This window comes from Anolis carolinensis, chromosome 1 (genome assembly GCF_035594765.1).
Source record: "Anolis carolinensis isolate JA03-04 chromosome 1, rAnoCar3.1.pri, whole genome shotgun sequence".
Classification (NCBI taxonomy): domain Eukaryota; kingdom Metazoa; phylum Chordata; class Lepidosauria; order Squamata; family Dactyloidae; genus Anolis; species Anolis carolinensis.
The window spans coordinates 30,178,716-30,202,040 of record NC_085841.1 but is presented as its reverse complement, the minus strand read 5'-3'; the positions used below and the strand labels follow the sequence as shown (position 1 = coordinate 30,202,040).

The following is a 23,325-nucleotide window of genomic DNA, read 5'->3' as shown; positions in this document are numbered from 1 at the left end:
ACCTTTGGTTTTGGTGCAGCTAAGCTTTTGTGAGTGCTCATCAAATTTCTACCCATTTAAGGTGGAATCAGGTGTCAAACAGGGATGTGTTATTGCCCCAACTTTAGTCTCTATCTTCATTGCTATGATACTTCATCTTGTTGATGGGAAGCTTCCCACTGAAGTGGAAATCATCTATAGGACCAATGCCAAGTTATTTAACCTCAGCAGACTGAAAGCCAAAACCAAGGTCACAACATCTGTTATAGAACTCCAAAATGCTGATGATAATGTAGTCTGTGCGCATTCAGAAGAAGACCTACAAGCCACTCTAAACACCTTTGCAGAAGCATACAAGACGCAGGCTCTAGCCAACCCCTCTGCAATGCCAGAAATACACTTAATGGTGTAGCACTAGAAAATGTTGTCCATTTCCGCTATCTTGGCAGCCACCTCTCCACAAAAGTCAACATTGATGCTGAAATACAACACCACCTGAGCTCTGCAAGTGCAGCATTTTCCTGAAAGAAGCAGAGAGTGTTTGAGGATTGGGACATCTGTAGGGAGATCAAGGTGCTTATTTATAAAGCTATTGTCCTCCCAACCCTGCTATACGCCTGTGAAACGTGGACCATCTACAGACATCACACTTAACTCCTGGAATGATTCCATCAGCATTGCCTTTGAAGAATCCTGCAAATCTCTTGGGAAGACAGGCGGACAAATGTCAGTGTGCTGGAAGAAGCAAATACCACCGGTATTGAAGTGATGTTCCTATGCCATCAACTCTGCTGGACTGCCTGATCACCGTCTCCCAAAGCAGTTACTATATTCTCAACTCAAGAACAGAAAACGTAATGGTGGACAGGAAAAGACATTTAAAGATGGGCTTAAAGCCAACCTTAAAAACTGTGGCATAGACACTGAGAACTGGGAAGCCCTGGCCCTTGAGTGTTCTAGCTGGAGGTCAGCTGTGATCAGAAGTACTGTGGAATTCGAAGAGGCACAAATGGAGGAGCCCCGGTGGCGAAGTACATTAGAGCACTGAGCTGGAGACCAAAAGGTTCCAGGTTCAAACCCCGGGAGCGGAATGAGCGCCCACTGTTAGCCCCAGTTCCTGCCAACCAAGCAGTTCGAAAACATGCCAATGTGAGTAGATCAATAGGTACCGTTCCAGCGGGAAGGTAACGGTGCTCCATGCAGTCATGCCAGCCACATGACCTTGGAGGTGTCTACGGACAACGCCGGCTCTTCAGCTTAGAAATGGAGATGAGCACCAACCCCCAGAGTCAGACATGACTGGACTTAACATCAGGGGAAACTTTTACCTTTTTACAAATGGGGGGGCGAAAGAGAGAAATGTGCCAAGATGAAGGCGCGTCAAGCCAACCCTGACCGCCTTCTGCATGGAAACCGATGTCTTCACTGAGAAAGAACATGTGGGTCAAGGATAGGGCTGCATAGTCACCACCAGAACACTACACTTGGAAGGCAATCATCCTTGGACAACAAGGGATCACCTAAGAAGAGAAGAAGAACATTTTCATACTGGAATGCTCCAAAAGGTGATGAGAAAGGAAAGTTGCCACAGGACTCTTGGTGGGTTTCCTTTCTTCTGAGCGCCCAAAGAGGGCGCTGCAGTCCACGGGCAGTTCCCACTCTGCCTCAAGCAGACCTTTTCCTTCTCCCTCGTCTCTCAAAACAAGCGCTTGTACTAGTATCTCAAAACAAGCGGCAATAGCCCCCTTTGGCCGGCGAGTTCCGCGAGCGGCCAGCAGAGGGCGCTGCCGGACAGGTCTCCTGCGGCGGGCGGCGCGTCGCGGCGGGGATTGCAGCGCCAGGGCGGGCGGGCGGGCGAGTGGCTCGGAGCAAGCAAGGAGCTGATGCTGCAAAGCCTCTCGACGGGGACCATGAGGAGCACAGAGCGGGAAGAAGAGGGAGAAGGAGGAGGAGGAGGAGGAAGAAGGGGAGGAAGGGGAGGAAGAGGAGGCGAAGGGGGAGAAGAGGCGCGCGGAGAGGCAGCGCGGTAGAGCAAGCCTGAGCCCACCCGCTTGACTATGGCTGGGGGAAGGCGAGGGCTGGTGGCGCCCCAGAATACCTTCCTGGAGAACATTGTGCGGAGGTCCAACGGTAAGCGGGAGCAGGTGGGATGGAGGCTCCTCAGAAGGTGGGATGGAAGCTGCTTGGGATGGGCTCCGCCTGGGGCGACTTTTGGGCTGGGGTCCTACCTGGATGCCTCAAAGTCCCGCTGGAGAAAGAAGTCTGGGGAGAAAAGAGGCAAGACCACTAATGGGGACACTAAGATATTCTGGAGAGGTTGGAGAGGCCGGTTTATGGGATAATGGGTTGGGTGGGCTCATCAGTGATCACCACCACCTCCATCACCTTCACCATTACCCTCATCACCACCAAGTCCCCATTGTGTGTGTTTCAGGGGACTTTCTTGGAGGAGACCCTTTCTTTCTCCCCTTCCCTGCGCCTTTCCGCTCCCCTCCGTCCATGGGCTGCCCCCTCCTTCCTTTGCTTTTGGTGCTATGCAGACCTGGGAGTTTTTCCTCCTTTGCAGAGGCTGGAGGTTGAGAGAGAGAGAGGGAGAGAGAGGTGGGGGAAACCTCTCGCCTCTGCCCGGGCTCCCTTCCAGGCTCCGCATCCCTGCAAGGTGCCACTTCGGGAGAGCCCATCCACAAAGGCACGCCGCCGCACTCCCAGACGGTGCGCCTGACATTTCCAAGCGCAGAGGGATTAAAAAAAACAACAACCTCGTCCCTCTTGGCGCCCTGGGAACCGAGGGGATTTGCTAGGTTTGGTTGGGCTGCTTTTAGAAAGAACGAGGAAGAAAAAGCAAAGCTGAAGAAGGGGAAGAGGAGGAGGGAGAAGAGAGAGAGAAATACTTCTGCAGTGTGGTCCAGGAGTGGGAAAGCCCTTCCTCATCTCACCTCACCTCTGAAAAAACAAGTAGACTCTCAGCTAGGATGGGGAGATGCCGGATAAAGATAGTTTCTGGTTGCTTGAGAGTTACTGTTGGAAATAGGCCAAAGTAATACCATGCCATATAATCAATTCTGTATTGTTGGATGTTAATATTGAGATACAATACTTAAAAGCAAAGGAAGACAAATAAAGACAAACTTAATGTAACACAATGTGTTGTAGAAGGCTTTCGTGGCCGGAATCACTGGGTTGCTGTGAGTTTTCCGGGCTGTATGGCCATATTCCAGAAGCATTCCTTCCTGACGTTTTGCCCACATCAATGGCAGGCATTCTCAGAGGTTGTGCAGTCTGTTGGAAACTAGGCAAGTGGGGTTTATGTATATGTGGAAGGTCCATGGTGGGAGAAAGAACTCTTGTCTGTTGGAGGCCAGTGTGAATGCTGCAATTAATCACCTTGATTAGCATTGGAAAGCCTGGCAACTTCAAAGTCTGGCTGATTCCTGTCTGGGGCATCCTTTGTTGGGAGGCGATTAGCTGGCTCTGATCGTTTAATGTCTGGAATTTCCCTGTTTTTAGAGTGTTGTACTTTATTTACTGTTCTGATTTTAGAGTTTTTTAAAAAAATACTGGTAGCCAGATTTTTTTCATTTTCATGGTTTCCTCCTTTCTGTTCAACAGAAAGGAGGAAACCATGAAAATGAACAAAACCATGAAAATCAACAGAAAGGAGAAAACCATGAAAATGAACAAAATCTGGCTACCAGTATTTTTAAAAAAACTCTAAAATCAGGACAGTAAATAAAGAACAACACTAAAAAACAGAGGAATTCCAGACATGAAACAATCAGGGCCAGCTAACACCTCCCAACAAAGAATTCCCTCAGGCAGGAATCAGCCAGGCCTTGAAGCTGCAAGGCTTTTCAGTGCTAATCAAGGTGATTAATTGGAACAATCACACTTGCTTCCAACAGACAAGAGTTCTTTCTCCCACCCTAGACCTTCCACAGCTATTTAAACCTCCCTTGCCTAGTTTCCAGCAGACCTCACAACCTCTGAGGATGCCTACCATGGATGTGGGTGAAACGTCAGGAGAGAATGCTTCTGGAACATGGCCATACGCCCAGTAAACTCACAGCAACCCAGCTTTGTGAATACAGTATATGATTTCAGTTATTTTTGGCCGTTTGCTTGAGAGTTCTGGTTGCCTGAGTTCTGGTTAACTGAGAGTCTACTTTACTTGAAAATGAATAATTGCAATGTATAGTATTTATTGACCAATATTAATCTCTGGCAGGGCTTTCCCCTTATGTCTTTAGGTGCATCTACACTGCAGATTGACTGTGGGTTGACAACAGTTTGCCTGCCATAGCTCAGTGCTATGGGATCCTGGGATTTGTAGTTTGGAGAGGCACCTGCACTCTTTGGCAGGGAAGGCTAAAGACCTTCTAAAACTACAACTCATATGATTCCATTGTATTGAGCCATGGCAGTCAAAGTGGTGTCAAACTGCTTTAATTCTGTAGTGTAGATGCACTCATGATCTGTTAAATTGAAGCATATTATGCAAGAAAAAGGTTGGAAATGTTAGGTCTCCAGATCACAGAATCCAGCACATTCCTTAAGACAGGTCTGTCTGCTTTCAGAAGAAATCACATTTTGGGGAGTTGATTTGGATGCTCCAAATGGGCTAAAGCATAAACAATTTGTTGTTGAAGGCTTTCATGGCCAGAATCACTGGGTTGCTGTGAGTTTTCTGGGCTGTATGGCCATGTTCCAGAAGCATTATTTCCTGATGTTTCACCTGCATCTATGGCATGCATCCTCAGAGGTTGTGAGGTCTGTTGGAAACTAGGCAAGTGGGGTTTATATATCTGTGCAATGTCCAGGGTGGGAGAAAGAACTCTTGTCTGTTTGAGTTAGGTGTGAATGTTGATTCCAGACATAAATCAATCAGGGTCAGCTAACACCTCCCAACAAAGGATTCCCCCATGCAGTAAGCAGCCAGACCTTGAAGCTGAAAGGCCATTCATTGCTAATCAAGGTGGCCAATTGCAACATTCGCAACCTGCCTCAAACAGACAAGAGTTGTTTCGCTGACCTTGGACCTTCCACAGAGATATAAACCCCACTTTCCTAGTTTCCAACAGACCTCACAACCTCTGAGAATGCCTGCCATAGATATGGCCACAAGTCAGGAAAGAATGCTTCTGGAACATGGCCATACAGCCCGGAAAACTCACAGCAACCCAGTTAAACAATTCTAGTGAAAGGCTACGTGAAATGTCTGATAACAATACTTGGTTAAGATTAGTAGTGTGTTTTTTTTTAAAGAGACATAATAATTGCATATTTACACTTCCAGACAGACAATCTGAGCTTTGCTTGCTAAACAGAGCAAGAAGGTGACAGAGGGCTGGAGTGGCAAACAAACAAACACACAAATAAACAAACATGGGGCAGGGACTAATGCTCCACATTTTGACTTTTTAGTCTATTTTCCCCCAGACATACAGTTTTTGGGCAAATGAGAAGGCCCACATACCACTCAATCTGAATCTTAAAGTCTCATTTACACTAGTTTGATTGAAACGAGTTGATTGAGTTAAATTAGTTTTCATCCTGAAGTTAAAGTGCCTGTTTCTACAGAGGTCTGAGTTTGTTTATTCCCTTACTAAGAAGGTTTCTACCCCACTTTTGCGTGGCCTTCATAACCACAGTCACAAAGGGTTGTGCACGGCAAGTGTTCTGCCTTGCAAAGCAGATGCTGAGGCTGGGATCCTGTACTTTTAACTGCTATCAGAATAGAAAATTACAGCAGGTTTTGGTTTTATCACCCCTGCAAGACAAGCTGTCCAAATTGCTTCTCCTGCAGAGCTCTTAAAGGCACAGGATCCCCTTCCAGGTCCTCTCCCTTTGCTCTCTCAAAGGTAGTAGTTGCCCTGCAAAGCGTTCAAAGGCATATGACCCAGTTCCTTCCCTTCGCCTTTTCATTTTGATTAATTGCGGCTACTTGAATGAACAAGGGCTATTGGCACAAGTATTGATGAGAGAGATGCAGGGCTGCAGTCCAAATTGGGAAGGCACTCTGCTGCTAAATTCGCTGGGGGGAAAAAAGAAATCCAGTGACAGGATGATAAAGCAGATATAGTACTTTAATAACTTCCCCAAATGGTTTGCCATTTTTTAAAAGGTGACTTTATGGAGGAAATAGTCTTTTGATGGCATTCTCCTTGCAAAATATTATCAGTAACATTAGCCCATCCTCAGATGTCATTTTAAAATTCAAGTTAGCTCTTTTTGACCCCTGTCTATCTTTCCAAATGAAATATTTTTTTTCCTTGGGAGATGAGCAAAAGAAAGATTTTCTTTTCTCATATTATTCCCTCATTGGCAGATGAACATGCCGTTTAGTCAGCACCAATGATTTAAAATAGAAAAAAAAGATTCAAAAACCGAACTTCCTAGCACCTGTCTTTGGCGTTTGAATAATATTGTCATTAAAATGCCATTTTGAAGAAAGCGCTCAGTGGTAATTGGCTTCTGGTTCTTTTTGATTCTTCCTTGTGAAATTGGGGCCAATCCCATTTTCCATTATCAGTCTTTTTCCTTGGCTGCGCCAGAGTTTTGGAATGGCAAAGCTGGCCCTCCCATAGGCAGGATGATGGAGCCATATCAGAGATCCAGTTTTAGATTGTCAACCCAAAGGACAGCACAACTATTATTAAATTTGTTAAGGTTGTATTTTTTTACTGCCAGATAAGGAAAGAAGCATGTGTGGGATTTTTCTTAGGTGCCAAAAAAATTGGCTGACTTTGAATACAATTCACCTTGGTTTGATAGGTGGTAACTGGAGGATGCCAGTGAGTGTTTTGCCTCAGGCAGCAAAAAGCCTTGGGCCAGTCCTGCTGAGTAGGTTCCAATTTCACAAAGGTTTTCCTATAGTGCTTAAAACTCAGCAAACCCAGTGCTCCAGAATCCTTTTTTTTGTAGCATATATTCTGAAACATAATTTCCCAAGATAATGCTTTCTTGACAAAAGTTTGTGCTAGAGAAAGACTTCCTTTGAGTTGAAGGTTTCCAAATCCTGTGTGTCATTGGAGGTTTTCATGGCCGACTCACTAGGTTGCTGTGAGTTTTCCGAGCTGTATGGCTATGTTCCAGAAGCACTCTCTCCTGACATTTTGCCCACATCTATGGCAGGCATCCTCAGAGGTTGTGAAGTCTGTTGGAAACTAGGCAAGTGGAGTTTATATACCTGTGGAATGTCCAGGGTGGGAGAAAGAACTTTTGTCTGTTTGATTAGCATTGCATAGCCTTGCAGCTTCAAAGCCTGTCTGTTTCCTGCCTGGAATTCCACTCTCTTCTGAGTGTTGTTCTTTATTCTCAGTCCTGATTTTAGAGTTTATAGAGACCAGGGAGTAAATGCAGGGGTAGCCTCTTTGTGCATCTACGCAAAGTTTTAGAAAGTTGCTCTTTGGACTGCAGCTCCCAACATTTCTCAGATAGCATCTTGAAGGTGGTGGCTGTTGGAACAAGAAGGCCACGATCATTGCAGCTTTGAGGATTTGAGATATTGGTGAAATAGGCTTCTCAGAGCTCTCAATTAGCCCACCTTCCCTCATCACCACTCTGTGGCCCAAGAGAAAGTGCAAATACCCTTTGACCCCACTAGCAAGATTTCGGAGAGTCATTGTGGTGTTGTGGTTTGAGTGTTACTCTGGGAGTCTAGGGTTCGAATCCCTGCTCAGCCACAGAAACTCATTCAGTGAGCTTGAACAAGCTGCCAAAACTTTTACATAATTTATTAATTAAATTGAAAGGCTCTTGTGTGCATGAAAAAGTTATCTGTACAAATAACTGTATATGTGAGAATTCTCTGGATATGATCTATTGACTGACTGTAGGTTGACAGGACTGGCCTTCCTATTAGGGCCGCTGCCACAGATGGCAAATGCTGGAAGTCACAAAGCGGGGGCAACTTAGAGATGGGTTGTTGTGCGTTTTCCGGGCTGTATGGCCATGTTCCAGAAGTATTGTCCCCTGACGTTTTGCCCACATCTATGGTAGGCATCCTCTGAGGTTGTGAGGTATATTGGATACTAAACAAGGGAAGTATATATATCTCTGGAAGGTCCAGGGTGGGAGAAAGAACTCTTGTCTGTTGTAGGCCAGTGTGACTGTTGTAATTAATCACCTTGATTAACATTAACAACTTCACGATGTTTGTGTGATACACTTTGCCTTTGATAGATGTTCTTAGATGTAATGGAAGTTGATAACCTTTGATCAGTGATGAAGGATTTGCCAGTTCAGGTGTTTTCTCTGTGTTGAATGGACATGAATGAGTGAGGAAGGATGGCATCTTGTCTTTTGCCTCAAGCAGCAAAATGGCTTGGGCTGCCACTTTGTAGGACACATCGGATGTTGCTTTCTGGCAAATCAGATTGTTAATACTTCCCTCTTGCCCACATTGTCAGTGGCTTTCTATAGAAGTGTTTCTTATCACTTGCTTCCCAGTGGCCCTTTTCTTGTCAGTGGGGTGTTCGCTCTACTCTGGTTTTAACCCGGGCTTTAAAGGAACTATTCCAGGTGCTGAACTCATTTGCAGATTTCTGAAGACTGAATCGGAGACCTTCTACATGTATACAAGTATTCCCTCACAAGGATGTGGTAGCACCAACCTTGCTGCCATAATGCCAACCCCTTGGGTATATTCATTTTATACACCTGAACAAATAAAATGTGCTCAGGCAGGAAAACATGACTGCAAAGGGATGTTATAGTACCTTAGAGACTAACTGAAAGAACACAGTTGGTAGCATAAGCTTTTGTGGACACGTGGAGTGAAGGGAAACTATACTTAGTCTATGGCAGCTTATGTTACTAAATTCTTTCTCTTAATTAGTCTTTAAGGTGCTACAAGAACCATTTGTATACTGATATTTCAGACTAAATGGCTGTGTCTCTGAAAAAAAAATGGAATGTATTTGGAAACCAAGCTTCTTAGCTTTCTTGTTATCATTCCATCTCTAAAATATATTGTCCCGTAAGGCTTGAACATCCACCTGAAAAATCTATGAGGTGCTACCAAACCTCTATTGTTGTTTCCAGCTTCTCATCAAACTCTCCATCATCCATCGTGCTTTTGGCCTAAGCCAGTATCGCATATCTTCTGTCCTCCAGATAGGTCTGACGACTACTTCCAGCATCTCCATTCCACACGTACCTGATGACCTAAAATGAAGAGATTTGTAGTGTGGAACAGTTGGAGTATAGGAAGTCTGCCCTAAGTCTTCAGTCCACTTTCTTTATCTATACCTAAACCAAAGCATACAGTTATTGATTCAGTATAACCTACTTGTGTCTCCTTGCTTTCTCCCTTTGGCTTTTTCTTTGTTATTATACTTCTAAATTACAGGAAGTTTGCTGGTGTGGGGTGTCTTTCTCTTTATAAAAATCCTGGAAATATATTGATGGTGATGTATACATAAACCAGTACTGCCTCATAGTTTATATTAAAACAGGCTACCTTTGCTAAATTCTGGAAAAGAACCATTTAAACCTGCTCTGTTAATTATTTGCGATAACCTTATATAAGAGTTTATCCTTGGTTCATCCTGATCATGTCTTAGACTGTTATGGAAGGAGCAGGCCAATGTGTGCAAAGCAAAGAAAGACAAGGATGTTGCCAAACAAAGTAAGGCACAGAACATCAAGTAAATGCAGCAGCCCTGTGGGTACATGAAGCTGTGGCAAAACATCCTGCATTATTAAAATAATAATAAATGTGAGTTTAGAAAAATGTACATTAGAGTGCCATTTAGAGTGATCTTGGACCTTTTAAAGTCTCACGGATGATTGTTATATTTTTATGTTTTTATAGTTATGCTATTTTAAACCATGGTTTGCTTAATTTGTTTTTAGTATGATGCTTGTGTTTTAATTGTTTATTTTATGATGTAAATGTGATCTGATTGGGCTTGTCTCCATGTTAGCTGCTCCGAGTCCCTTCGGGGAGATGGTGGCATCATACAAAAATAAAGTTATTATTATTATTATTATTATTATTATTATTATTATTATTATTATTATCTTAAACTGCCCTCTTAAGTTTAACCTTTTTACCATTCTTAAAAATATATTGGGACTCTTCATGGCATGGGTAGCTTCGTTCTCATAGTGTTCGCAGGTCCATGTAAATTTTATGACTAGGTGCACACGTCTTTTGTAAGTGAATTCAATGTAAGTGAATTAAATTGAATTCCATCCCCAACCCATACTACATGTTGCGTAAAAACCTGTCCATGTTTCCTTAAGTTCAAAAAATAATACACTTTATTTATATTCTGCTTTACCTCCCCAGAGGGATTCAGAGTGGATTACAGTACACATATAAGGAAAACATGCAATGCCTTTTACACAACAACATACAATACACGTACACAGACAAAGGTAAAGGCCTTCCCCTTTTTCATCTCTGGTGTTTGGAGGTGATGTTCAACTCTGGCCATGGAGAGGTGTTCTTGTTCCATTTTCTATGCCAAGGAATGTGTTGTCTGTAGACATCTCCAATCATGTATTGCCTGTATGTCTGCATGGGGTGCCCTTTTACCTTCCTGCCAAGGCTGTACCTATTGATCTACTTGCATGTTTTCGAACTGCTAGGTTGGCAGAAGCTAGGCCTGACAGTTGGGAGCTCACCTTGACTCTTTTCCAACTGTATATGGACAACATTGACTGAAAGTTGGTAACTGATTGTAAGTTGTGCAGCAGCATTGTGGCACCTGTAGAGACTCCATGTGTCTATTCCAGTGAAAGCAGTGGGTGGCAGAGTGGCTTTCATACCAGGACATCCATTCTGGAGTCTTGCCTGGATTTTGAGAGTCATTCTAGGCACTGAAACTATTATTTTGGGGATAGGTTTCAGCAACCTGCACAGTACTTTCAAGTTCAAAATACAGTAGAGTCTCACTTATCCAACATAAACGGGTCGGCAGAACATTGGATAAGTGAATATGTTGGATAATAAGGAGGGATTACGGAAAAGCCTATTAAACGTCAAATTAGGTTATGATTTTACAAATTAAGCACCGAAACATCATGTTATACAACAAATTTGACAGAAGAAGTAGTTCAATACGCAGTAATGCTATGTAGTAATTACTGTATTTACAAATTTAGCACCAAAATATCATGATATATTGAAAACGTTGACTACAAAAATGTGTTGGATAATCCAGAATGTTGGATAAGTGAGACTCTACTGTACCAACCTCAGCAGATCCATTGCCCTCCATTGACATGGAACCCACCAGTCGTTGCTTAGATTCATCATCCGCCTCTGCGGAAGTGTATTGCACATATATTCCCTGAATAAGACATTTCTCAAGGATATTACCCTTGAAACATTCCCTGTCATTTTGGAGCCTGAGTGAACATGGAAAATTCTGAATGTAACATGTTAAGATTTTGGGGTCAATTGAATTACACAAGTATTTCATTTCTATCCAGTAACTGCTTTGGGTGGGTAGGTAGGGAGGCAGGACTTGTTTTCTCTCCAATTGAATCACTGTAATGACCTCAGTGTTATGAAGGCAACAGATCCTGCTTGATCATGAAAGCTAAGTAGGGTCAACTCTGGGAAATACTTGGTTACAAACTGCCAATGAATGCCAGGAAGGAATTGCAAAAGCACTTTTGGGTATCTTATCTCTTCCCGAAGAGGATCTGCCCCTTGATGGGGATCATACGTCAAACAAGCTGTGGCACTGTGGTGTGATCAGGGACTATTGATGGGTTTTTCCCATCAATAGCAGGAAATGGCTTTGTTGCGGGGAGGTGGCAGACCAGCAATGGGTTGTGCACATTGTTGTGCAGAACCATCCTGCTGTTTTGATACCTTGGTACAATAAATCCATTATCTCTGAAAACACATATTCCCAATTCCATGTTTTCTGAGTAATTGAGTTGGAATTTGGAGGAAAGGAGACAAGAAAGGGAATTCTGGATACAGAAAGGAATATATACATTGTAGGTTCTAATTTATGCCATTGTTACTTACTTCAACATCTCTTCCCTCTGGCTGGGCTTACATCAGGATGCTAGCTAAGGAAAACAGTTTTAAAATGGCTAGGAGGCATTTTTGGTTCATATATATAAGTGCCGATTCATGTCTTCTGAAGCTCCCACAAGAGAGAAGTATATCAGCTGTGTTCTAGGGCTTGGAGAACCAAAACAGTGGGAGCTTCTGGTGATCATCTGTCACCCCCCCCCCACCTTCATTGTTCCTTCTAATTTTGATGGTAGTTCTCACAATAACTGGTAATACTGTTGCAAGCTATTCATGTCCAATGCAAAGTGTTTTGGGATGGCATGGTCTTTAGAAGGCCATTTTGACCCTTTCATTTTACAAAAGAGTTGTTTCTGGTGGAGATGAAAACTTCTAGTTTTGTTTTGTTAATCTTTTGATCAAAACCATTGTTTGCAGTGGGTTGCTGTGAGTCTTTTGGGCTGTATGGCCATGTTCCAGAACCTTTGGAACATGGCCATACAGCCCAAAAGACTCACAGCAACCCAGTGATTACAGCCATGAAAGCCTTCGACAATGCATTGTTTGCAGTTTTAGACTTTCCTTGCGGCTATGGCTAAGGAGCCCCAGTGGCGAAATGTGTTAAAGCGCTGAGCTGCTGAACTTGCAGACCGAAAGGTCCCAGGTTCAAACCCCAGGAGCGGCGTGAGCGGCCGCTGTTAGCTCCAGCTTCTGCCAACCTAGCAGTTTGAAAACATGCCAATGTGAGTAGATCAATAGGTACCACTCTGGCGGGAAGGTAATGGCGCTCCATGCAGTCATGTCGGCCACATGACCTTGGAGGTGTCTATGGACAATGCCGGCTCTTCGGCTTAGAAATGGAGATGAGCACCATACCCCAGAGTCAGACATGACTGGACTTAATGTCAGGGGAAAACTTTACCTTTACCTTTATGTCTAAGACAGTGATTCTCAACCTGTGGGTCCTCAGATGTTTTGGCCTTCAATTCCCAGAAATCCTAACAGCTGGTAAAGTGGTTGGGATTTCTGGGAGTTGTAGACCAAAAACACCCGGGGACCCACAGATTAAGAACCACTGGGCTAAGGAAACTTAAGGAGACATTAGCTCAGTGGTTTATGGGAACAAAACTAAAATTAGATAGGGGTTTTTTTTATCGTGTCAGAAGCAACTTGAGAACATATTGCAGGTTGCTTCTGGTGTGAAAGAATTGGCCATCTACAGGCATGTTGCCCAGGAGATGCCCGAATGTGTTACCATCATGCTGGAAGGCTTCTTTCATGTCCTCACAAGTTAGAGTTGACAGATAGGAGCTCACCCTTTCCTGCAGATACGAACCGGCAACCTTCATGTCAGCAACCCAACCTTCAGGTCAGCAGTCCAGCCGGCACAAGGGTTTAACCCATTGTGCTACTGCACTCTAGGATTACAAAGCTGCCTCCTCTCCCTTATTAATTTCTCAGCAGAAGCAAGTGTAAGACTGAAAAAAACTTTCCTGTGACTTCTTGTGTACCTTTTGAGAAATATCTGGTTTTTAATCAATCCATTGGCGCCTCAACAGCTCCCAGATGAACTCTGACACCTATTTCCCCCCAAACAATCAGTTTCCAGATTTAATACAGTTTATATAGAAATGTTAATTTGCACAGGGACTCGAAGTAATCATTTGCCAGAATTCTTGAATTAATATTTAAAAAGCCCATGAATCACCTTGAGGAATAAAAGGTGCACTTGGGTTTTTCTTGTTGAATAAAAACTAGAGCTCAAGAGTTGAAATCTTTTCTAAAGGGGCACAAAGCTCCTTCTGTAGGCTTGGAAATTACTTCGATTTAAAACAGAGAGAAAAGCACAGACTCATTAAATTATGAGCAAATATGCCTCATGTAAAATTGTTCTTATTATTTTGTTGAGGCTGAACTGCATTCATCCAAATGGGCTACATCAAGCTACAGTTGCAGTTCGATGGGACTGTAACTATGTAATTTAAGTTAATTCTTCAGACATTTATGCCATGGGGGGCAATTTTAATAAGTAAAACCATGAGTTAAGAGCAGACATTTGTTCTTTGGAGACTTTATTCTTCTGCTGATGCAACAAGGATTTTATTTTAAGTGAGTAATAAAAATATTCTGAAGAAGGTTTCTTCTTCTAATAATAATTAGTGATGCTTTTGCAGAGCTTAGACAGTTTTTTGGATTACAGCTCCCAGAATCCCAGTGGCCATGCTATGTCCAAGATATAGCATTTTGATGTCAAATGTGGTTGGGGTTTAGAGTTTTGTTTTGTAAAATCTAATAAGTCTGACATGTCTTGCCAGAGCCACCCCACTTTCCTTTAGAAGAAAAAACCCATGAAGCAGAATTGTTCAGTCTCCTAACTCAAAAGCTAAAGATAAATGCCATTGGATTACTGCCAGCACCTTTTCCCAGTTGAATTAAAATTACCTTGTTTGAAAGTACATTTTGGGTATATAAGTGTAGAGAGCCTGCATGGTGTAGGGGTTTGACTGGGAGTTAAGGGTTCGAATTGCTGCTCAGCCATGGAAACCCATTGATTTACCTTGGCCAAGTCATACTCTCTAAGGACCTCATCCCATTTGGGGCAGAAAGGCATGGTAGGAATCATCTTCCTACCATAGTGTTTTGTTCCTTTCCGTTTTTAGGAAAAACTGATAATATTTTCACTCCCATCATACAGGAGGTACTTTGTCCATTTCTACAGAAATCCTTCATGTTCTGAGCTGTTATTTGGCAAGTGTATTCTCTGCGCATTCAGCATTCATTCACACACACATGAGAAACTTCACAGTTGTGGAAGACATTATATTATCATCGTTATTATAATTACATTCTTCATTACATTTGATATGTGCACTTAGATTACCCATTTAAAAATTAAAGTCCAGTTACATACAGTACTTGTAAATTTTTCCAGGACTTTGAGGAAGACCAGTCCTGGAATTTCCAATTATTTGTAATTTAAAAGTGAAAATCTAAAATTCACTCAAAATTGACCCTGGGAAATCTCAGGGAGAAAATATAACTACAATGAATTGGTAATATATTGACATTGCACAATTCCTGAAGAATAAATTATTTAAAAAAATTACATCAAAAGTTTCATGCAAGAGGATTAATGGAGAGGAAGGTGCACTGAGGCATATTTCAAGACTACCCTCAGGAATACCCATACAGTAGAGTCTCACTTATCCAAAGTAAATGGGCTGGCAGAACGTTGGATAAGCGGAAATGTTGGATAATAAGGAGGGATTAAGGCAAAGCCTATTAAACGTCAAATTACATTATGATTTTACAAATTAAGCACCAAAACATAATGTTTTAAAACAAATCGACAGAAAAAACAGTTCAGTACATGGTTACATTATGTAGCAATTACTGTATTTACAAATTAATAATAATAATAATAATAATAATAATGAAACTTTATTTCTAGATCGTCCTCTCTCCCCAGAGGGACTCGGGGCATTAACATACATATAAACGGCAAACATTCAATGCCACAACTACTTCACTAGTATCAAAAGTATAAAATGACAATAACATACACATAATTTAGCACCAAAACATTGCAGTGTATTGAACACATCTCTATATATAAAAGGGTAATGAAATTTCGGCCTAGGACAAAACAACAAAACTACACATCCCAGAAACACTAAACTTGGCAGCACAACCCCTCATCCATGCCTCTACGTTCATACAACAAAAAGAAAAGAAAAATAAAGTCCTAATTAGAGGGAGAGGAATAATTGTTTTATCCGATTGCTGCCAGTTAGAAGGCTAAGCTCCGCCCACTTGGTCTCCTAGCAACCCACTCAGCCCAGGGGACAGGCAGTTAGGCCTCACTTAGGCCTCTTCCCCACTGCCTATAAAATACAGATTATCAGATTTGAACTGGATTACAGTATATGGCAGTGTAGACTCAAGGCCCTTCCACACAGCTATATAACCCATTTATAATCTTATATTATCTGCTTTGAACTGGATTATCTTGAGTCCATGTTGCCATATAATCCACTTCAGTGTGCATTTTATACAGCTGTGTAGAAAGGGCCTCATATAATCCAGTTCTAAGCAGATAATATAAGATTATAAATATAATATGTAATAATTACTGTGATATAATAACACAGAACAATATAATCTCTAAAATCAGGACAGTAAATAAAGAACAACACTCTGAAAGCATAAGCCACAGCAACGCGTGGCCGGGCAAAGCTAGTTGACTATAAAAGCATTGGCTACTAACAGATTGATTACAAATAAAGATTGAATTGCATAAAATAAACTTGCAGTAACAATATTGTCAGAAGTTAAATCCATAAAAAGTTCAGTCCTTGCTGCCTAGTGAAACAGCTGTGGATCCGGGCGGGAGGCAAACTGCGTTGGCTCATCCAGAACGTTGGATAAGTGAAGGTTGGATAAGTGAGACTCTATTGTACTTTGGTGTCACTACAGTGATCTAAAATGGAGGAATCCTACAGTTCCCATCCCATGTTAAAATAAGTGCCTTCAAGATGAATCAGGCGCTCTGAAAACAATTCCTCCCCAACCCCAAAAACCTCTGTTTCTACACACTCAAAAACATTTTAAAGACTGAATCCCAAATTGCTTTGAGTAATTAGTGCCTTGGTGCCTTTATTCAGGACTGGGTTGTGTAGAAGAAGGAGGGTCTGGCTAGAAGAGTAGAGTAGTAGAGTTGTAGTAGAGAATGAGTCAGACAGATGCACCCGGGAACCACGATCTATCCCAGTTATGCCACCTCATGGGTAGATCGTTTAGCCTCGTCCTCTCTCAGCTCGTAACAGTGAATGAGAAATTAGATCATCTCCTCAAAGGAATTTTGTTACTGGTAAACACCACTAGACTACAGGATGTTCCTGGGGAGGATAATAATAATACTGGTTATGATCTAAAGGAGGCCAGTTGTCCTTCAGATTTGGTGGGAGAGGTAGAACTTGGGCTCCAAAAGGGTAGTAAGGAGCTAAGATTAGAAAATGACGAGGTTGAGGGAGGGGATGATTTGTTTGTTGATCAAACTGTTCAAAGGAGGGAAGGTATGGATCTAGATTTGGCAGCGGTGAAGCCGATAACTAATTCTCCATTGGAGGGGGATTTCTCTCCTCCATACGCAGAGGATTACTATGAACATCTTGTACAGACGAAACAGCTGGCTTTTCAAATTGAAGACTCTATATTGAACAGGGGTAGATGGACCTCGGAAAGAGTGATCCAGAGGTCCTTGGGTCAAATTCTTTCAAGGAGCCTGACGACAGTCAAGCTAAAGATGATCACTTGGCTCCATAAGGGCTATCAATCATATGATCGCTCTTTACGCCTTATCTTCACTTTTGAGGATAAGTCTATAACAGAGGAATTATGGGCCCCTTAGGTTCCGGCTGCTCTCATGGGGCATTACCATTAGAAGAGTATTTGTGGACCCCGTGATTCGCCCTTTGGTGGCCAACCTATCTTTACACACTCAACCATCTGTTAGGCCCAGAGATAATAGGATGTGTAGTCCTCAGCATAGGCTCCCCCATTTAGAAAAGTCTCAATTAGAGACTCTGGCCCAATCATTTTCCGTACCAGACCAGCAACTTTCACCCTTTTCAACCTCACTACGTTTTTCCAATAGGCCCCATTTATCCCCTTCTTTTGAAGTAAAGTTAGATGGTGTGTCTAGTAACCTTTTGGATCCAGGGAGCTGACTAGATTCTCTTAAGGATGCTCCAATTGATCCAGACTCCTTGGGGGGTGGGGAACAGGCGGGGGGTGGCTCCATCGAGGTCGTGTGGGGGAGGAGGAGGAATTGCCGTCAACGAATTTCCAGGGAGAAGCGCAACAGGGTTTTTGCGACCCTGGAGAAGGATAGGTGTGGTAGCCTCCATGGTAGCCCCTCCCGGCTGAAGGTCCTGCTGTTTAATGCCAGATCCGTCAAAGGTAAATCATCTATTATCCAGGATCTAATCATGGATGAACATGCGGATCTGGCCTGCATCACCGAAACCTGGTTGGATGATCTGGGTGGGGTTAGTCTTACCCAGCTTTGTCCTCCAGGTTTCGGGGTGCATCAGCAGGCCAGGCCAGGAGGGCGGGGAGGTGGGGTTGCGGTGGTCTTTCGGCAGTACATCGCCTTGGTCAGATGCACCGTTCCGCAATCTGCTGGGTTTGAGTGTCTCCACTTGAAGGTGGGTACCCGGGACAGTTTGGGGATTCTGCTGGTGTACCGTCCACCCCGCGACACAGCAGTCTCCCTGCCTGAGCTAGCAGAGGTGGTTTCTAGCGTGGTGTTGGGTTCCCAGCGCCTGTTGGTGCTGGGCGACTTCAACATTCACGCTGAGACCACCTTGACAGGTGCAGCTCAGGAATTCATGGCCGCCATGACGACCATGGGTCTGTCCCAAATAATATCGGGTCCCACTCATCAAGCTGGACATACACTCGACCTGGTTTTTGTTGCGGGCGACGGTTTGGTCGGAGTGGAAGAGCAAATTATTCTTCCATTGTCATGGTCCGACCACTATCTGATCAGTTTAAGACTAACCGTCTCTTCCAACCTCCGCAGGGGTGGTGGACCAATTAAGATGGTCTGCCCCAGGAGACTTATGGATCCTGAGAGATTCCTGAGGTCTCTTGGGGATCTGTCTACCATGGAAGCTGACGATCCTGTCGATGCCCTGGTCACTCGTTATAATGGCGAGTTGTCCAGGGCAATAGACACGATCGCTCCTGAGCGTCCCCTCTCGCTGCGTGGAGTTGCCCCAGCTCCCTGGTTTACTGGGGAGCTGGCGGAGATGAAACGTGCGAGAAGGAGACTAGAGTGCCGCTGGCGGACAACTCGTGACGTATCTGACTGAGCTCGGTCTAGAGCCGCTATTAGGGCCTATTCCGCGGCGTTGCGGGCAGCCAGGAAAGTTTTCTCGAGTGCCCACTTCGCGTCTGCAACAAATAGATCTTCAGAGTTGTTTCGAGTTGTTGGGGAGCTCCTCCACCCTCCTCAGGTCGGGGGAGCACCCGACATCTCGTCAACTCGGTGTAGCGAGTTCGCTCACCATTTTGCAGACAAAGTCGCTCAGATTCGTTCCGACTTAGACGCCGGCCTTGATGCATTGCCAGGTGAGGTAACCGAGGCATCTGTCTGTTCAATCTTGTGGGATTCGTTTCAGCTTGTGCAGCCTGATGATGTGGACAAGATTCTTGGAGCGGTGAGGGCAACCACCTGTGCCCTTGACCCTTGCCCATCTTGGCTCTTAAAACAAGCCAGTGGAGGGCTAGTTGATTGGTTTGTGAGAATAATCAATGCCTCTTTGGAGCAGGGCATATTTCCATCTGGCCTAAAACAAGCTGTGGTGAGGCCTGTTTTGAAGAAAGCCTCCTTGGATCCGGCTAACTTCAGTAACTACAGACCAATCTCTAACCTTCCATTCTTGGGCAAGGTCTTGGAGCGGGTGGTTGCTTCACAGCTCCAGGGATTCTTGGAAGATACGGATTTTCTGGACCAATCGCAGTCTGGTTTCAGACCTGGCTACAGTACCGAGACGGCTTTGGTCGCCTTGGTGGATGACCTCCGCAGAGAGCTGGACAGGGGGAGTGTGACCCTGCTGGTTCTCTTGGACATCTCAGCGGCTTTCGATACCATCGACCATGGTATCCTTCTGGGACGTCTCTCTGGGATGGGCCTTGGGAGTGCTGTTTTGCAGTGGCTCCAGTCCTTCCTGGAGGGTCGTTCCCAGATGGTGAAGCTGGGGGACACCTGCTCGGACCCCTGGCCATTGACCTGTGGGGTCCCACAAGGTTCCATTTTGTCCCCCATGCTTTTTAATATCTACATGAAACCGCTGGGTGAGGTCATCCGGAGTTTTGGAGTGCGGTGCCATCTCTACGCGGATGACACCCAACTCTACTACTCCTTTCCACCTAATTCCAAGGAAGCCCCTCGGATACTGGACCAGTGTCTGGCCGCTGTATTGGCCTGGATGAGGGCGAACAAGCTGAACCTCAATCCTGACAAGACAGAGGTCCTCCAGGTCAGTCGTACGTCTGATCGGGGTATTGGGTGGCAACCTGTGCTTGACGGGGTCGCACTCCCCCTGAAGGCGCAGGTCCGCAGCTTGGGGGTCCTCCTGGACTCTGCGCTGACACTTGAGGCCCAGGTGTCGGCCGTGGCTGGGAGGGCCTTTGCACAACTAAAACTTGTGCGCCAGCTGCGACCATACCTCGAGAAGTCAGATCTGACCATGGTGGTCCATGCCTTAGTTACCTCTAGACTGGATTACTGCAATGCGCTCTACGTTGGGCTGCCTTTGAAGACGGCTCGGAAACTACAACTAGTACAACGATCGGCAGCCAGGTTTCTAACTGGGGCAGATTACAGGGCGCGCTCAACGCCGCTGTTTAAAGAGCTCCACTGGCTGCCATTTATTTTCCGAGCCCAATTCAAGGTGCAGGTTATCACCTACAAAGCCCTAAACGGTTTGGGACCCACCTACCTTCGAGACCGCATTTCCCCCTATGAACCCGCACGACCTCTTCGCTCGTCGGGGAAGGCCCTCCTCTCGCTTCCACCAACTTCGCAGTTGCGGTTGGTGGGGACGAGGGAGAGGGCCTTCTCCGCCGTGGCCCCCCGGCTGTGGAACTCGCTCCCCAGGAAGATTAGGCAGGCCCCTACCCTACTTTCTTTCAGGAAGAGCCTGAAAACTTGGCTATTCCAGAAGGCCTTCGTTGACTGATCCTTGTGGGATCATGTTATTTACCTATTAAGCAGTAGACCCTCTGGATTGTTTTTAGGATTCATTCAGCACTTTAAGTATTACACCTGCTGTATAATTATCCCTCCCTGATAACTTGATATTGCTTTGCACCTTGGCCTGGATCTTTTGACCCAAATCGGGATTTTAATATTATTGTCTATATTGACTTTTATGACTGTTTTTAATCATGTTGAAGTTTTACTGCTCAGTTTAATGTTTTATCTGATTTGTGCTGTCGTGTCTGGGCATGGCCCCATGTAAGCCGCCCCGAGTCCCTCCGGGGAGATGGGGCGGGATATAAGAATAAAATTATTATTATTATTATTATTATCCCATGGGGAACCACCTGAAGTATTGTGTTGTTTGATGGGCTCTGTTGGACTCTGTCTTTAAGATATTTTAAAAGTGTATAGAAACCGGAAAATCCTTTGTCTGATGAAGTCTTTAATCTCAGACAAAGGCAGGGGCAACGGTATAATTTAATATAAGGGTAGAGAGCCGACATAGTGTAATAGTGAGTTTACTGGGTTGCTGTGAGTTTTCCGGGCTGTACATCCATGTTCCTGAAGCATTCTCTCCTGACATTTCACCCACATCTATGACAGGCACCCTCAAAGATTGTGAGGTCTAATGGAAACTAGGCAAGTGAGGTTTGTATATCTGTGGAATATTCAGGATGGGAGAAAGAACTGTTTGAGGCAAGTGTGAATGTTGAAGTTGACCACCTTGATTAGCATTAAATGGCCTTGTTGCTTCAAAGCCTGGTTGCTTCCTGCCCCGGAGGGGGGGGGGTTCTTTGTTGGGAGGTGTTAGCTTGCTTGTTAGTTGGATGTTTGCTGTTTGAGTTTAGTTTGACCACATTCTGCCAAGAAAAGCCTGTGATAGGGTTGCCAAGTGTCAGTAATGATGTGAAGACACACAACAACAATAAAGTGTAATGCTGATGCAGTGTGGTAGAGCCTGTATCTCCATCTTCTTTTTTTGAGAGGAAAACCCAGGCAGCAACGTTGCAAAGTCGTCCTTACCTGACTCGAGCTTCCTGCTTGCCTGCAGAGCCGCATGTGATGGTGAATGGGGAAAAGCAATTGTCTGCAACCAAGTCTGTTACGAAGAGGCTGACTCAGGCTTTTCAGAAATAGACTTGATGGATGAGCAAAGGGTGACCAGGAAAACTGCCTTTACTGCAGTAGCTTATTCCTTACCCATCAGTCCAACACAGGAAGCGAAAGTCTCTATACAACAGAGCACTGACCACAACATGTTCTCCTTTGTCCTTAATCTTTCAAACTGGGTAGGATATATTACATAGCTTATGCCACCCTCTGTAGAGAAGAGGTCTGCCATAATGCTGAAGAAGTAGGCTGGAGACTACTGTGGGTTTCTGTACAAAAACCACATTGGAAAGAACACATGCCCTTTAAATGGTGGATATTTGAGTGTGGGACTTGGGGAGATTTAGGGCCCTTCCAAACAGGCCCTTTATCCCAGGATCTGACCCCAGGTTTTCTGCTTTAAATTGAATTATATGAGTCCCCACTGCCAGATAACCTAGGATAAGCAGAAAACCTGAGATCAGATTCTGGGATATAGGGTCTGTCTGGAAGGGCCCTTAGAAAATTTGGAGAATTTAGGGTTGCATAGGTCTGTGATCTAGATCATAATTTGCCTCTTCTATGGTGCACAAATGTTCATTGGAAAGAGGCGATGCAAGGGTGTTCAGAAGGGCAAATAGTAATCCTGTGTTCAATTTAGACTTCATTATGGCAGCAATAATTCACACTACTATAATAAGCTCTCACTTTCCACAAAGAACTTGGCTGTTACCATATACAAATTAGATGTAAGATGTGGAACAATCAAAATGGCCCAACCCTAAGAGGAGCACTGGCTTAATTAATTAACTTAATTGTGTTGTTCCAAAAACAAACATGGATCATTTGCAACCTTGAGCTATTTATGCCACAATCACAGTCCAAAGAACACATGCTTCCTCCATTAGAGTCATTGTATTCTAGAATTAAAGGTAAAGATTTTCTCCAGACATTAAATCTAGTCATGTCCAACTCTGGTGGTTGGTGCTCATCTCCATTTCTAAACTGAAGAGCTGGTGTTGTCCATAGACACCTCCAAGGTCATGTGGCCGGTATGACTATTCGGAGCACTGTTACCTTCCTGCCAGAGTGGTACCTATTGATCTGCTCATATTTGCATATTTTTGAACTGCTAGGTTAGCAGAAGCTGGGGCTAACAGTGGGAGCTCACCCACTCCCTGGATTCGAACCGCTGACCTTTTGTTCAGCAAGTTCAGCAGCTCAGCTCTAAATATAAAATACTTAATATTAAATTCTGTTGGCCTTCTGTTTTAAGGTACTTGGACAAAAGTCTTATTGAACAAGGTTGGGCTTACTTTTGGCATGGACCTTAGCATCCCGAATGGCTTAGAGTCACAGCACTTGGGAGCATATCCAAATAATTCAGCCAGTGTATTTTGCAACTAAATTTTCAAAATTGGCACAACTCAAAGTGCCTACATCCCGTGTGCAGTCATGGGTGTCCACAGAATCTTTTTTTGGGATGGGAGGAGAGGGAAAGAAA

General features: G+C 44.2%; 1 protein-coding gene across 1 annotated transcript in view; it reads left to right on the top strand.

Annotated features, from left to right (window-relative positions):
• Positions 1-1,809: 1,809 nt before the first annotated feature.
• Positions 1,810-23,325, top strand: part of kcnh1 (potassium voltage-gated channel subfamily H member 1) — a 313,161-nt gene continuing 291,645 nt past the window's right edge. Inside the window, exon 1 of the mRNA XM_062971714.1 lies at positions 1,810-2,109. Within this exon, the coding sequence (XP_062827784.1) occupies positions 2,037-2,109 (73 nt within the window). The 5' untranslated portion in view covers positions 1,810-2,036. The remainder of the gene's footprint in view (positions 2,110-23,325) is intronic.